Below are 16,710 nucleotides of genomic sequence, written 5' to 3' on the forward strand. Positions count from 1 at the left end.
AAATGGAGACAAGGAATCTACCAGATGCAGAGGTCAAAAACTTGTGATAAGGATGCTCAATGAATTTATAGGAAGAGTAGAGGAACTCAGAACTTTAACAAAGAGATAGAAAACATAAAAAGAACCAGTCAGAAATGAAGACTACAATAACATTAATGAAGAATACCTTAGAAATTAACAGTAAATTAGATGAAGTGGAGGATCAAATCAGCGATTCAGAAGATAAAGTATCAGAAAACACCCAATCAGAATAGCAAAAAGAAAAAGAAATCCAAAAAAAGGAACCTCTGGGACAGCATCAAGCATAGCAATATTCGCATCATAAGGATACCAGAAGGAGAAAAGAGAACAAGGAATTGAAAACCTATTTCAATAAATAATGACTGAAAACTTCCTTAACCTGGCAAAGGAAATAGACATACAAGCCCAGGAAGCACAGAGAGTCCTGAATAAGATGAACCCGAACAGGCCCACATTAAGACACTTCATAATTAAAATGGCAAAAGTTAAAGACAACGAGAGCATCTTAAAAGCAGCAAGATAAAAGCAGTTCGTTACCTACAAGGGAGCTCCCATAAGACTATCAGCTGATTTCTCAACAGAAACTTTATAGGCCAGAAGGGATTGGCACAATATATCCAAAGTAATGAAAAGAAAGGACCTACACAACCAAGGTTACTCTACTCAGCAAAGCTATCATTTAGAATTGAATTGAAGGACAGATAAAGAGCTTCTTAGAAAAAAAAAAAAAAGCTAGAGTTCATCACTACGAAGCCAGTATTACAGGAAACATTGGAGGGACTTCTTTAAGAAGGAAAAAGAACAAAAAGATAAAAAATGAATAATAAAATGGCAGTAACTACATATCTAGCAACAGTTACTTTAAATGTAAATGCATTAAATGCTCCAGTTAAAAGAAAATGTGGCTGAATGGATAAGAAAACAAGACCCTTACATATGCTGCCTGCAAGAGACTCACTTCAGATTGAAAGACACACACAGACTGAAAGTAAAGGGATGAAAAAAGATGTTTCATGAAAAGGGAAACAAAAGCTGGGGTAGCAATACTTATACCAGACATAATAGACTTTAAAACAAAGGCTATAATAAGAGACAAAGAAGGACCCTATAATCCCACTTCTGGGTATTTATTTGAAGAAACGCAAAACACTACTTTGAAGGGACATGTGAATCTATATGTTCATTGCGGCAGTATTTACTATAGCCAAGATATGGAGACCGCCTGGATGTCCATCAGTAGATAAATGGATAAAGGAGAAGTGGTATGTATATACAATGGAATATTACTCAGCCATAGAAAGAATGAAATCTTGCCATCTGCAACAACATGGATGAATCTAGAAGGTATTGTGCTGAGTGGAGTAAGTCAGACAGAGAAAGACAAATGTTATATGTGGAATCTAGAGAACAGGATAAACAAACAAACAACAGAAACAAGTTCATAGACACAGAAAGCATTTTGATGGTTGTCAGATTGGGGAGTGGGGGGATGGGTGAAGGGGGAGAGGATTAAGAGGTACAAATTGGTAGTTACAAAATAGTCATGGGGATATAGAGTATAGCATGGGGAATATAGTCAGTAGTATTGTAATAATTATGTATGGTGTCAGATGGGTACTGATTTATTGGGGCGATCACTTCATAAGTTATATAAATGTTGAATCACTGCTGTACACCTAAAATTAATATGTCAACTATAATTGAAAAATATAAAAATTTAAAAAACTCAATCTGAGGCGTAGTCTAGAGAGCTTATACTGGCAGCTTACTTTGGGGGTCCAGTCCAGGGAACTCATTTGGAGATTTTCAGTTTGAGAATATCATGCTAGGGGTCCACTTTGGAGATAAAGTTGCAGAATTCAGTCCTGGAAGCTCAATATGGACATGTGATTCTGTAGAGCTCATGGGCTCTAAGTAGAAAAATGAGATGGGAAGCTTCTTCTGGGGACCCCAGTGACAGTGAGGTATCTTTCTTGAGTCTCAGTATGGGGCCCAGTCAGGATACCTCAATCTGTTGGACTCATCCTGGGAATCTCAATCCATAAATCTAAGTCTGGGAGGTAAAAAATGGAGAGCACAGTCTGAGGGAAGTCAGTCTGGTAGTTGAGACTGGGAAGATCAGACTCAGAGCTTGGTGTGGGTTGCCTAATTAGTGGGACTTGGACTAGGGAGAATGCAGACTGTAATCTCTGTTTGAAGCTCAGTCTGGGCAGCTCAATCTCAGGGTTCTTTCTGGGGTTTACCCTGGGGAACTCTGGGAATCCAGTCTGAGGGCTCAGTGTTCTCAGTCTGTGGGATGGATGTGGAGTGTCAGTCTTTTGGGCTCAGGCTAGAAGTCTCAGTCTGAAGAACAATAAGTAGAGAGATTAATCTAGGGTGCTCAGTTTGGCAATACCTGTCTATAGAATTGTGGCCAAGGAGATCAGACTGCATGGCTTTTTTGGTGAAATCTCACTCTGGGACCTCAGGCTGAAAGCTCTGACTGCAAACCCATGTTCATAGTTCAGGGTGGGGAGACCATTCTGGAGGCCCAGTCTGGGGGTCTTAGTTTGGGGAAACCAGTGTAGTAGATCTATAACTGGGACCTTGGACTGGGTTCAGCCTGAGGGCTCAGGTTAGAGATGTCAGTCCATGGGAATCAGTGTGGAAGGCTTTTTCTAGATCCTTAGGTTATGTAGCTCATTCTGCCACCTTGTGGGGGCTTCATTTAAGGAGAATATGGTACTTAGTTTGCAAATGTCTGTCTGTAGAGCTCAACTATCAAACTTTCTAAGGTTCTAGCTCTTTCTAGAGGTCTAGCCTTGGTAGCAAAGTATCCCATCTAGTAGGGAAAGCGGGACTCAGTTTGGGAAGTATACACAGCTGTTTGTCCCTGACTCTTGTGGCTTCTAGGACACCAGTTTCCTGATTTTCCTCTTACCTTTAGGACTGCTCCTTCTAAGTCTTCTTTGCTGATTCCACCTCCCTCACCTTTGTCCTTGACCTCCTTTTCTTCTCTATTTACACTTACTCCCTTGGTGATCATGTCCAGCCTCATGGCTTTGTATACTGTCTATGTGCCAGTGACATCTAGATCTCTCCCTAGGATTCTAGACTCATCTAACTGCCTCACTGGCAGTCACTTAGAACAAGTCCAAAATTAAACTTCTAAGGTCATCTCAGAAACAATCACCACCAGCCAAAAATCTGCAAGTCATTCTTGAATGTTTCTATCAACAGTAGGCTATTAGTAGTTAAGTTTTGAGGAAGTGAAGTTGTAAACAGACTTTCATTTGGGGGCGGGGGGCGCCTCTAACCCCTGCATTGTTCAAGGATCAATTGTATAATACATCCTGAATCCAGCCATTTCTCACTACTTTCACTACTATCATCCTCATCTAAACCAACTTTTCTCACTTAATTTATTACAAAAGTCTTTTCTAACTGGTATCTCTCTTGCTCCCCAAGTAATCCCAATCAAAACTTTCCCGTGGCTACCCACTATATTCAGAATAAAATCCATCCACTTATCTCGGCCTTCAAAGTCTTATTCCTTTCTCCAACACTACTTCTACTATTCTGCCCTCACTTGTCATGCTCAGATCACACTGGCCCTCTTGTGGGTCCAGAGATAAGCAAGCTGCCACCCCCTACCCTAACCTCCCCCTTAGGAACTCTGCACTTGCTGTTGCCTCTGCCTGGAATGTACACCTCCCCTATCAGTACTCTTCCCTAACCTGAATGTGGCTCCCTTCTTTTCGTTATTCAGGTTATATTCAAATGTCTTCTCAAGAGGCCACCCAATTACCCTCTTGTTCTCTGAATTACATGTAGCACCTATCTAATATTCTCCTGTGTATTTATTACAGTAAGTCCTCACTTAACATCATCGATTGGTTCTTGGAACTGCAGAGAAATAATGTATAATGAAACCAGTTTAATCATAACGCTAATTGATATGAGTTAAGTTCCTACAGCACTTCATCAATGTTCTAATGAAACTATGTTGAAGGAAATGGTGTTATTTAAGGACTTGCTATATGTTTGTTTTTTGTCTGTCTCCCTGACTAAAATATACACTCCCTGAGATCAAGGACCTTGTCTGTCTTGTTCACCTCCATATCTCTTGTGCCTAGGACAATGCAAAGAACACCGAGCTGCTTAGTAAATATTACATTAATGAAGAAATGAATGAAAATGACAGCCTGGGGGAAAGTGGAAGAAACTCTGGGAAGTACTTTTTGGGGTGTGTCCCTGGGGGGTTGGGTCTCATACTTGAGAAATCAGAATTAAACACTTTTCTAGTGATTCAATGTGTGAGAACTCAGTCTGGAGAGATGGTATCTCAGCCTAGAGATCTTAATCTGGGAGGCGGAAAATATGGGGTTCATTCTGGGAAGTTCAGTTCTGGAGAATTGATTCTATGGAGCTCTGATCAGACCTGGAGGTTCCTTTGAGAGGTTCATTCTAGGTAGTGGCTGGCAGACACAGAGTGGGCTCTAAGTGTGGAGGATGGAAATCGGGGGCTTGATGAGACAAATCTCTTTCTGGGGAGTTCAGCTGTGTAATTCAGTAAAGAGGGATCGGCTCAGTCTGGGCTCTCAGTCTGGTGGCTCAGTCCCTGGGGGTTCAGGCTCAGTATCACTTCAGACTTGGGACAATTTCATTTATAGACAAGTCTAGGGATTAGCGTGGGGTCTTGGCCTAGGAAACAAGTAGCTCCCTTTAGGGGATAATTCTGGGCATGCCCCTCAAAAATCTGGCATCCCAGTTGGGAACTTCAGACTGGGGGACTCTTGAATGTTCTGTCTGGGTCCTCAGGCAGAGGCCTCAATCTGGAGGTTCATCCTGGGGTTTCACTCCAGAACCTCAATGTTGGCCTTTCAGTTTGGAGATCCTATTCTGTGATCTCAATTATGCGGCAGTGGAAGGCTGACCCTGTTAGTTAAGTCTTGGTACAGGGCAGGGCCTGGGTATGTGCACTCACTTTGGGCATCCTTGCTGTCCGGGGAGCCATGGGGCAGCTTTAACAGATAGTCCTTGAGAAGTAGCTCATAGCGGGGGATGCGCTGCACGGGCTCCAACATGTGGTGTTGCAATGTCAGGTTCCCACAAGCTTCCTCCTTCTGTGATAGGCAGAAGCAGAGAGCTTAGGTCTGGCCACAGACCCCCTACCACGTCCCCACAGACCTCTCCTCCCCAGTCTGCCCCATCCAGCTTTGCCACTTACCTGCACCTCATGGATGATCACTTTAAACTGGGTGGAGCGCTCTGTCCAGGTGTTGACCAGCTCCACTGCCCGGTCAAAGTTCTTCACGTACTCGCCGTACATCTTAAGAAAGGGTGCCAGCTTCTGCAGGATGTCTCCAATGCGTGGGTAGCGGTCCCTGAGGTAGAAGCAAGGGCTGACATGGTCCTGTTGATCCCTGTCCCCCAATGCCCCTACCCTATAGGTCTGCAGCCCTAGACAGGCCACTTTCACTTCAGACCTGGAAATCTACTTCTCAGCCAGTCTGCTCCTTTGGAAATTCTTCTTATATTATAGGCCCATTAAGAGGCTCAGCTTGACCTGAGACCACAGCCTGGGCTGTCATCTACCCCAACTCTGCCCTGCTTGAGCACCAGGAATGACAAATCATGGAATACCTGCCCTGACCTCACTTCACATGCTGATTATTGATTCTGTGCCCAGTCTTATGTTGGGTGATTCTGGGGACACAAATAAGCCACACTTCAGTGAGCTCTGATAGGGTCACTGGTAGGGGAGGCTAACTGACCAGGCGGTTGCACTCCTCAGGAGTCTCAATTGGCTGGGGGACACACAGGACCAGGCCTGATCCAGCCCTCAGGGGTCACAGTCAATTGGGGAGGTGTAGGAAGTAGCTTCATGCCAGCCCTATGTGGTCTCAGTCTGGTGAGGGCGACACATACTTTATCCTGTGGGTGTGAGGAATGTGGAGATGTTTTAAGCAGGAAATGACATGGTCTGATTGTTGTTCAGAAAGACCATTTTGGCAGGTAGTGTAGACTCTAAAGGACGGATTGGAAGAGAAGAGCCTCTAGGCCAGGAGATTGCCTATCAACCCTGCCCTTCTACCTCAGGCCTCAGCTCAAGCATTACCTCCTCCCTTGAATCCTTCTCTAACCCCCAGGCTAGCTTTGGTCTATTTGGATTCCCACAACCTCCCATTCATAGCTGTCATAGCACTGATAAAAAAGAACAACAGCTCACATTCATTGAGCACTTACATACTGGTTACTGTTCTAAGCCCTCTACATGTATTGACTCATTTAATCCTTAAAACAACCCTACAGAGCAGTATATAATTATTACCCTCATTTCATAGAGAGGAAACTGAAGCACAGTAATTTATGAAATTTATTTAACGTCACAAAGCTACAAGTGGCAGAGCTGGAATTTGAACCCAGCCAATTTGGCTCTTAACCTCATACTCTTAAGAGCTTTGCTATTCTGACAGAATTTTCTGAGTCCTGGTCTATGTTTCATATTAGACTGGAAGGGCCTAGAAGGCAGAGCTTGGGCCTGATTCTTTTTGTGACAGGCGGTAAGAGGAGAGAGCAGGCAGGAATGAAATCTCATGCACCCATGTGGCCTGGGCTCAGCAGGCAAGTGCACAGGAGGGTGGGCAGCCTAGTTCTGGGGCCCCTCACCATTCCTCCATGCGCTTCTCTAGCTCAGGCAGCAGGAACTGCTGGTGGAAGCAGTAGATGGAACAGATGTTAGAGAAGATGCCATGGACAACATCAGCCGGGAAGGAACTGCGGTTCCGAGCTTCTTCCAGCAGCCGCGCACAGAATACCTGTGGGGCAGGGCAGGAGTGCTTAGCTCAGCTCAGCCTGGGACTTGGCTGGGGAAGGGGCAGCTTGCAGGTAAGGGCAGTGTTTGTGGGCAGCTCTGTGGACATTTAGGATCAGCATGGTCTTGAGATTGAGGAGAGAGGGAATGGGGTTAGGCTTATATCCGGTTTTGGATTTCAGGTTGTCAAAGTTAGGATCTGAAGGTAGGCACTGGAACAATGAGAAATCAGGATCAAGGTCAAGGTCAGAATTAGATTCAGGGTCAGAGAGAAGGTTGGAATTAGATCCATCCATTTAGCAAATTTTTTGAGTGCCACTGTGTGCCAGGCAGTGAACAAAACAGAAAAAAATCCTCATCCTTAGGGATTCTAGTGGATTTGAGGTCAGGGTTAGAATGAGGTTCAAGGTCTGCTTTATAGCCAGGGGTAAATTCAGGATCTGGGTTGGAGTTGCAGTCAGGGCTTGTGTACCCACCCAGGGTTAGCAATGATGATTGGTACAAAGATCAGGCTAAGGGTCATAATCAGAGTTGGCTTCAGGGACATGATGGGAGTTAAGGTCAGAGAGGAGCCTTGCCACTTCTAGGTTCTGGCCCCAATAGTAGGGTTGGGCTCAGGCCCTATCACTTCCTCCTTGGCACCCACCTACCAGGTCCTAGGGTCCCGGGATCCCCGAAGGGCCATTCACCTGATCCAGGAGATGAAGCCTGGAAACGTAGGCCTTTTCAGTTTGCAGGAGCTCATTGGCAATGTGGAACACCTTCTGTTGCACAGTCAACTGGAAAGGAGAAGAGGCAACCACTTATTCATCGTCTTGTAACCTAACCGTCACCCAAGCCCCCAGAATTCTCAGAGTAGCTCAAATGCTACTCTAAGCCTAAAGCCACTAGGAGATAACCCTACCTCCCATCCCTAGACCCATAAGCCCCCACAGCTTCACCCATGGCTCCCCAGTGTGTCATAAAAGCCACCCCTCAATTCCGATGCTATGCACTTCCTTACTTGGCCACTCTACCCAGCCATCTGCTCTCTCTATCCATTCAGCATAGTGTAGTGGTTAGGTGCGTGGGTGGGGAAGTCAGATTCCTGGGTTCGAATCCTAACTCTGCCATTCATTAGCTTGCATAAGTTGTGTAACTGCTCTGTATTTAAGTCTCATCATCTACATATACAGATAATTATAGGAACTAAGTCCATGTGTAATTGAGACAATTAAATGATTTACTATAAATAAAACATAGCAGACTACAGATTAAGTAGACTATAAATGTTAGTTATTTATTCACCCACTCAGTTCACTGTCAGCAAAGGCTTGCCGAGTACCTGAGGTGGGAGAAAAAAAGCAAAAATCTAAAAATGTATAAAACTCATTGCCTGTTGGCCCAGTTTCCTATTCATTGGTCACATATTCGCTGAGTCCCTGGCCTCAGCTCCCACCTTTGAGCTGGGTTCTGATGGAGCAGGCACTCTGGCTGTGACCTAACTAAGGGTACTTTTGGAAGCAGTGATAGGCTCCTGGGGTCCAAAAGGGGTTCCTGCTGCCAAGAGCCTTCATCCTCACAGCCTCAGGTCCCTAGGGGGCTCTAGCTCTTGTGCCTCCGGAGGCTAGCTGTTGAGAAGTCTCTCTGGACATGAGAGACTTTCCATTTTACAAATAAGGAAACTGAGGCTTATGGTGGAAGAGCGGAGACTTGCCCAATGTCACATAGCTACTGAGTCATAGGATTTTCCAGCTAGAATAGGACTTTAAAGATCCCCAAGCAGGATGGCCATCTTCAAGATGGAAAAACTGAGGTCCATCTAGTGGTTCTTTGGTGAGTGTAGAACAACTTCCCAAGTGGGCATTTGTAACTATGCATGGTGATTTTGCTAGTCACAATGATGGGATGTGGACAGGGGTTTCCTACTCATATTTAGTACCAGTGGACCAAGGAAGCCCAACATCCAGAGTAGAAACATGCTATTTCCAAAACTACCGAGAAAGGGGAAGAACCAAGCAGAACAGCCAGGCTCCTGGTTTCTCCACACGGTCCTGTCACTTAGTGAACATGGGTTAGTACCTCCACAGACTCCTGTCTCTCCATCGGGGGCACTGGGATTTCTCTGTCCTTCTCGTCATCCTCCTCGTCGTCCTCCTCCTCCAGGTCACTATCAACCTCCTGGGAGCTGGGCCGGTGAGGGTCAGCCAAAGCAACAGGGACACTAGCCAGGGCAGGGGGCCCGGGGCAGAGGCTGTGGCTGGGGGGCCCGTCATCACTGACGAAGCAGGTTTCCTCACTGTTGGATGGTGAGCTGATGCTGTCGATGCCGCTGTCCCGGTTGGGCACCTTCTCACCGTCCCGGGGCCCAGGAGCCAGCAGGAACAGGCAGCGGGATGCCTCACCCTCAGGGAGCTGGGGCACTGGTGGCTGCACGGGTGGTTGTGGCAACATGGCTGGCTCTGTGGGACCTGGGCTGGGGCCAGGGACTGGCCTATCCAAGGCGACAATCACAGGCTCTCTGAGGTGGGTGGTGGACACATGTGGAGGAAGGGTGTGAGTTTGACTGAGAAGCCTGTCTTATAATTGTCTTTCCTGTCCTGAGCCCACCCTCACCCCGACAGGGTCCCACAGGGATCAGACTCACCTTTCAAATTTCTCAATCAGTGAGGATACTGCTGCCGAACTGGGGCTGGCCTCTGCCCTGGGGGCCAGGCCCTTGGCCACTCGGGGGTCTGCAGGCAGCGGTCGTGATGGTGGAGGGGGGATGGGCTCAGGTGGAGGGGGCATCCGGGGCATCTGCAGGTAACTGGGCTTTGGGGGGACTGGAGAGATGGACAGGGAAGAGAGAGGGGAGATCCTAATGAGCTGGGTTTGGATGTGGCTATCATGGCCTGGCCACAAGCCCCTCCACAAACCCTCAGTCTGCACCTCTGCAGGAGGTAGGCAGAGAGCAGGCCTGAGGCAAGACAGTAGTATGCACACATTAGCCCTAGGCCATAGTCCTCTGCCCCTAGACCATGGTGCTTTCTGTTCTTCTAACATGTCCTCTCCTCTGCCACTGGCCACCTTTCCTTTCCTCTGTCCCATCTCCTGGGCCATTTCTCTGCCCCTCTTTGGAACCACTTACCCTGGGGCTTTGGGCCCGGTGCCCGCTTCAGTGGTGAAGGACGCTGGCTAGGGTTTTCAGTAGGGGGACCGGGGTCTGAGCGAAGCCTCTGCGGACCTTCTGGATGGGGCTCAAGGCTCTGGCCAGGGTCAAGAGATAAACTTTTAACCAGGATCCGATTTCCCTGGTGTAGCCCTGCAGAAAGAGAAAAACTGGGTGTGAAGTGACTATTGTTACTGCGAAGGGGACTGGAGAGTAGCAAGACTTATCTGGGGTGTTGGGTTACCCTGAGCCCCTTTCCTGGCCACACTGCTTTTCTGGGAAACCCCTATCCCAGCCCTCAAATGAAGAGCCAGGCCGGCACTGTGGCCGGCTGTTTTTTTTTTTTTATCAATAGACAAGAGTTCTTTGTGATCAATACATCAATCCCTTGTATGTCAAGCAGGCACTATTTACTTCGGAGTTTAACCAGGCAGAGGTGGGTGTGAGCACCCTATAGTTTGTGTTTGCAGCCCTTGTTTATATATCCAAAGTGGGTATGCTGAGCCTAAACCATTCTCCACCCTTTTTCTTAAGGTCCTGAGGATATGTGAACTTCCTTGTCTACAATTTTATATAGCTGAGTGTGCTGACAAATGATAAAATTATATTTCATGAGCAAAAAAGTTTTGCTTCTTAAAATCCCGGCTTCTCACTAATCTGTATTCTCCCCTCCCCTCCCCCCGCCCTCTCTCTCACACACACACACACACAGCATTCAGTGTTCAGGTCATAGATAACAGCTTTAAGACAGCAAGCAACAAATTCAGAAAAAGTGAGGCCTTTTTGCACTGCCCCTCTTGCCTCGCTATGGGCTCCCTAAACCACCTGTCTTTAGCCCTGGGGGAGATGATGGTCACACTTGGGAGAGAAGATTTGATCTGGCTGACAGTGATGGAATCCCCCCAGGGATGACATGTCCTGAGAAAAGAAGTGTGGGGCTCAGGTGGGCCTGGCTGGGCAGGGAGCTATGGTGGAGGTGGTAGGGGTCTCAGATGTAGAGAAGTCAGTGGGGCCAGAGCAGAGAGGGAGAGGCCTGGATGGCAGGCTGAGGAGCTGGGAGACCATCTTGTGAGTAGAAGGGATCCATGAAAGGCCATTGTGTAGGGAAGGATGCAGGCAAAAAGGTATAAAGACAAGAGAACGAGTGGCAGTCAAGAGCTCCCATTCACATGTGGTGTCAGTTTTGCTGTGCCACAGCTACATGGCCTCTCACAGCCACAGAGAGTCTGTTACCCTGTGTTACATAGTCTCACACATGACCAGTTACAAATGGGCCCACTCAGAGACCTATAGTGTCATTTATACTATTTCACACAATTGCAGAGCCACACAAATTCAAATGTACAATCACAAGCCATTGTGCTCCTGAAAGCCTGGTCATAAGTAGTCACAAAGTCTCATAGTCACAACCTCACATATTATTACGCAGCCTTCCAGTATCATACACACTAGCAAACATAGTCATGTAAAGTCAAAGACACAGTCAGACAATGGCAAGCCTACCATTCCTCAAAAGCCTCTCATACAACAATCACCCAGCCACTTATCATCATATACCCGCTTATATACTCCTCAAACGTGGTTCTACTGAGTCACAAAGATATAGTGCCATTTATACTGTGTCTCATGATTGCAGGGCCACAGATTATTATACACACCATAATATGATATTGCAGGTTCACATACCTGTTAACAGTTTACACAGTCACAAAGACTATAGCCATACACAGTCATTATCCCATGTCAGACACAACGTCATACAATGGCAAAACAGCACAAAGTCACACACTACCATGTACCCAGGAACAAAGAGACACAATCACAGGCACATGGCATAATTTATTAGGTCACACACATGAAATAAGCATGTCCATGGTGTCTCTTGGTCTTAGGGGCTCAGACACACACACACACACACACACGCTCTCTCTCTCTCTCTCTCTCTCTCCTCTTTCAGTGTTCTGTCCAGTTCATATGGCCTGTATTACACAGGAAAACACACAGCTAAACACACACAGAGATACCATACAGGATCATCACAGGAAATTTTAGGTCTCCCAGTCCTGGAAGGAAGGAGTATAGCTCAACCTCCGGAGTTTCAGCAGCTTCCCTGGGTCCCTGACCCCACCCTGGCCACAGTCCAGTCAGGTAGGCCCCAGGGCCTCAGGCCAAGATTCCCTCCCAGCCCTGAGGAAACATGGTGCCCCAGGCCCCAGATGAAGCCCCTCTCCCTGACCCCTGTACCTTGCTTTGGGTGCAGTTTCCTCACTTCCTTTCCCACCTGAGCAGGCAGGGCCCTGGCTAGGAGGGAGAAAGTGCTCCTCTCAGCTCAGCTGGGCTGTTCACCCTGCCCTGCTCAGCACATCCTGGCCTGGTCCTGCCCTGCCCTCCCCCTGGGTGTGGGGTTGAAGAGGATGAATCACCTGGAGGGTGGCATAGGCAGAGACATAGTTTGAGAGACACATGGCCAGACAAAGTGAGACACAGAGAGTAGCTGACAGGGCCAGAGACCCAAAGAGTAAAGCCAGGCACATAGATACATACATAGATGCTGGGGTCCTAGGTGTCCCTTGTCTGCCTCCTAGGGCTGGAGGAGCCCATTTGACCCTGTCTCCACACTTCAAAGCAGTCAGGCTTCCCTGGGCAAGCCGTCCCCACCCAGTCCGGGGCGCCTGGCCAGGGCTTCTCTCCTTCTGCCTCACTCGTTGTCCTGGGGATAGGGTGACCATACCGCCCTTCATGGCCCTGCTCTGGCCCACCTTCTTCTCCCTCCTCACCCACCTCACCTGGGAGCCCACGGATGGGCCTGCCTTTCCTTTCTCTCTGCCTCTGTGCAGGCAGCCCTGCAGAATGGGAGGCTGAATGAAATTCAGATATTCTGGGGCACTCTGGATTCCCAGGTGAGAGGGGCATGGATTGTCAGCCCAGTTTTTAATGAGGAGATGAAGGCAAAGAGAGGGGCAGTGACTTGCCCGAGATCACACAGCAAGTCAATGGCAGACTTTCAGCAGACTGGTTCTGGTCTGGACTCGTTTCTTAACCATGCTCTCTAAGGGGAAGCTGGGAAAGAAGGAAACCAGGAGGAGTGGAGGTGTACCTCAATGCTTCAGAAACTTGTGAGCTGCAGTGTGGCTAGGGAGAGCAACTCCCCTAGGCCTGCCCACAGGAAGATGAACAACAGGGATCCAGTTCAGGAACCTAGGCCTTGGCAAGAACCAGGTGAGACTTCATTGAAGGAAAGAAGGTTCAAGATCCCTCCCTCTCCTATTTTAGTGCTCCCCTTCCCTGTACCTCTGCCTACATTTACCTGTCTCTTCCTATGTTTTCTTTTAGTGGTCTCCTTGGCCCCAGGTCTTGCTCCCTCCAGGTGGCTGCATGAAACTTCAGCTCAGGCCATGCCACTTACCTGCACAAGAACCTTCTGTGACTCCCATGGGGTAAATAGAAACTTCTCAGCTAGGCCTCCGTGGTCCCTCATGATCTGCTGGACTTTCTGGCATCCCTCGGCTTCATTTAATCCCTCAAATATTTTTAACCCTGCTCTAAGCCCAGTTGATTCTGTGCTGGGGGATGTGAAAATCCTATCCCTGCTCTAGGAGTGCTCTAGGGGAGGCCCTCCCATTCCTAGATACCACTGCCTTTCCTACCGCCCCATCTCTTCCCCACTCAGCTGGGTCCTACATTGGTTTTCTCCAGCCCATTTTTTTATGGTAGACAATCCATCAAGCTCTCTCTCTCGTGTGCGCGCGCACCCACTTCTACACATCTCGACAAAGCCTCCACCAGCAAGCACTGCCTCTTCTACCACTGGGTTTACTAGAGTCCCCAGTGCCCACTGGAGTAGGAGGCCACAAAGCCCCCACCTCCACAGAAAGTCACACCAAACCTCATAACTTTGTGAAACTGTACCCAGACACACACTGACTATGAACAGCCCTCAAAGACCTAGTGAGAACCAGAGCTGTTCACAGGTCTGTGTGCAACGTGCTTGACACAGTATGCACACACACAGCCACTATTGCCACTAGAGTGTCTCTTGTCATCCACGGGAAGCATATCCAGGGCACCTCAGGAGTGCCTGGGCACTGCCCCAGCTCTGCTGTGGGGTGGAGGAATGGGCATGTGCCCTTGGCAGGCCGGAGGGCAATCTTGATCTTGACCCTCAGGGAGCTCTCAATCACAAAGAGAAAAGAATCTCATTCAGGAAGAAGCTAAGTGTGGCCTCAGGAGGTGCAAGGGGGTCAGCCTATCGGGACTGGGGAAGCTCAGGGGAGAGAAAGGCCAGCCACGGTGTGGCAAGATAAAATATAGGCTGCCCAGTTAAATTTGTATTTCAGATAAACAGTGAATAATTTCTTAGCATGTCTCATACATACATACTTATACTAAAAACTTACTATGCTATACCAAAAATTACTTGTTGTATATCTGAAATTCAAATCTAACTACTTTTTTGGGTGAATTCCAGCAACCCTTGTCAAGGAGGGCTTCGCGTGAATGAGGCAGAGCCAGGCCTCCGAGGTGGCACCTGGAGGCCAGGGACTCCCGGACTCTTATCCATTAGGTCTCAGGCAAGCTGTGGAGTCTACCCAGTTTCCCCGTAGTGGTCTCCTGAATGCTCATGACAGTGACATTTCAGGGATAAACCTGAATCTGGTCTCATTTATTAAAAAACAAAATCAATAACTGAAAACCTGTGGTACTTGGCTATTCCAAAGAAGGGTGGCATGATCACATTTGCTGATTGGACTTCATGGGTTAAGGTGTCGTGGAATCTTCATTAGGAACAGCTGGTTCGGAAGTCACACAGTCTGCAGTTAAATCCCAGCACCTCCATTTACTAGCTGTGTGACAGTGGGCAAGCCTCTCCAGCTATCTGAGCCTCAGTTTCCTTGTCTGGTAAATCGGATAATAATCACGGCTCCCTGTTTTTGGGAATCCATGAGACCACGAAAGGAAAGGACGTAGTGCCTCCCAACCATAGAGCAATTTGGGTATAACTTGAGAGCTAATAGAACCACACCTGCACAAAGACACGACACCATACATATAGACACACTCACACAGATACATAAGCCCACAGGCTGCAAGCTGCAACCCAACACAAAGCTATCGACACATTGAGAAGCAGGACCAAACCAGCCAGAGACAGACACAGAATCCAGCCCCTCTCCACAACAGCTCCTCAGATCAGGGTAGAATTCTTACTAGAGACAGGTGGCAGTGAAAAGACAATGGTGCACACTCCCACATTCAAATTTAATTCAAGCTATAAACCATAAAAAATTGTAAAGTAAATGTTACAAATATAACAGTTTTGAAATTTCCCATGATACCTCATTGTTACTGAAATAGTAAAATCATTCCAAAAATTGTTTCTGGTTGCTGCATGACCCTGTTTAGTAGGCACCTCGAGCACATGCTTCTGGGCTTACTGGCAGAGCAAGTCTATCCTCTCACTGAGTTTGAGACAAGTACTCCTCTGGTTGCCCCTTCCCATGGCAACCAGCCACTGCTTCTCCCTCAACTCTTTCTGGGAATTTCGGCTCCCAGCTTTCCCTCTCCCTGGTCAGCAGCACCCCCTCTCCCTTCTCCCAGCTGTAGACCCGGCTTAATTTCAAGACAGCTAGCTAATAGGGCCACAGACTGAACCTTGTCCAGGCCATTAACTCCCTGGTGACCTGGGAAGTCACTTCACAGATCTGGACCCCAATTTCCCCATCTGTAAAATGGGGAGAATATGTATTTGCTCCTCACTGTGAAAAAATGGTGAGATGCTAGAGTGGGCCAAAGCTGGCCCCAGCACTCAGGCCTCCTGATCTCCAGTGCACACCCAGATTTCTGTCTCTTCAAGCTAAGAGGTAGGCCCCAGGGACTGCTGGAATTCCTGGGGGTGGGGTAGGATGGGGGAAAGTGAACAGAGGGAGTGGAGAAGAAAGAACAACAAATAAGAAAGTGCTTTTTGGGAAGCCACATCCATGGGGGGAAGGGGAGTCCCTTAGCTTGAGAAAAAAGCTGGGGAAAAGGCATAGCTCCCCCACCTCTTTCCTTTGAACATGGGGTCCAGCCCAGCTTCCTCACTTCACCTTTGTGGCCAGACTGCACCCAGGCCTTGCTTGACCTGGCAGATGTTCTCTCTGAAAGTTCAAACACAAAGCTCTGTCAAGTGTGAGAAGTGCAGGGGGAACCCTGTGGGTAGCTATAAGGTTCCTTCCCTGAAACAAACTGGTCTTCTGAACAGAAGGACTCTAAAGAACAATGGAGGCACCTTCTACAGAGTGAAGGCACTTTTGGAAAGTGGGAGTAATTTTGGCAAGTAGGGAGCTTCCCAGAGTGTTCCCTCTGGCAAAGTGGAAAAAATTTCTTTAAAATGGAGGTCTCTTTGATAAAGAGAAGGTCTGTTCTGTAAAGGGAAGAAGTTTCTACAAAATGGAGGAGCCTTCTTCAAAGTGCAGAGACATTCTGTAAAATGAGAAAGTATTCTAGAAAGTAAAGACCCTTTTGTAAAATGGATGACTTGTCTGTAAATAAAAGACTCTTTGACAAAATAGAAGACTCTGGTAAAATAGAGGAACTCTTTTTTGTAAAGTGAAGCCCCTTCTGTAAAGTGAGGCCCCTTGTGTAAAGTGAGGAACTTTCTGTCAAATGGGACAGTCTAAGTCAATAGGAAATAGTTAGGACTGGGGTAAACAGGAGAGCATAAGCCTCACCCAAAATAGGGACAGCAGCTCCTCCCCTCTAGCTAATTGTCACCTTGCTGTAA

At 47.6% G+C, this 16,710-nt stretch overlaps 1 protein-coding gene across 2 annotated transcripts in view; it reads right to left on the minus strand.

Moving 5' to 3' along the window:
- The window catches only part of FGD1 (FYVE, RhoGEF and PH domain containing 1), a 39,754-nt gene that overhangs the window by 12,801 nt on the left and 10,243 nt on the right, over positions 1–16,710 (minus strand). Inside the window, exons 2-9 of one of the 2 annotated variants that reach the window (XM_039851437.1) lie at positions 15,989–16,084; positions 9,927–10,100; positions 9,444–9,621; positions 8,879–9,317; positions 7,507–7,596; positions 6,673–6,821; positions 5,231–5,387; positions 4,988–5,126 (exon numbers count right to left, since the gene is read on the minus strand). In XM_039851437.1, the coding sequence (XP_039707371.1) occupies positions 4,988–5,126; positions 5,231–5,387; positions 6,673–6,821; positions 7,507–7,596; positions 8,879–9,317; positions 9,444–9,621; positions 9,927–10,100; positions 15,989–16,084 (1,422 nt within the window). The remainder of the gene's footprint in view (positions 1–4,987; positions 5,127–5,230; positions 5,388–6,672; positions 6,822–7,506; positions 7,597–8,878; positions 9,318–9,443; positions 9,622–9,926; positions 10,101–15,988; positions 16,085–16,710) is intronic. The other variant, XM_039851438.1, reaches the window with a different exon arrangement.

Source organism: Pteropus medius, unplaced genomic scaffold (assembly GCF_902729225.1).
Source record: "Pteropus medius unplaced genomic scaffold, Ma_sr-lr_union100, whole genome shotgun sequence".
Taxonomy (NCBI): Eukaryota; Metazoa; Chordata; class Mammalia; order Chiroptera; family Pteropodidae; genus Pteropus; species Pteropus medius.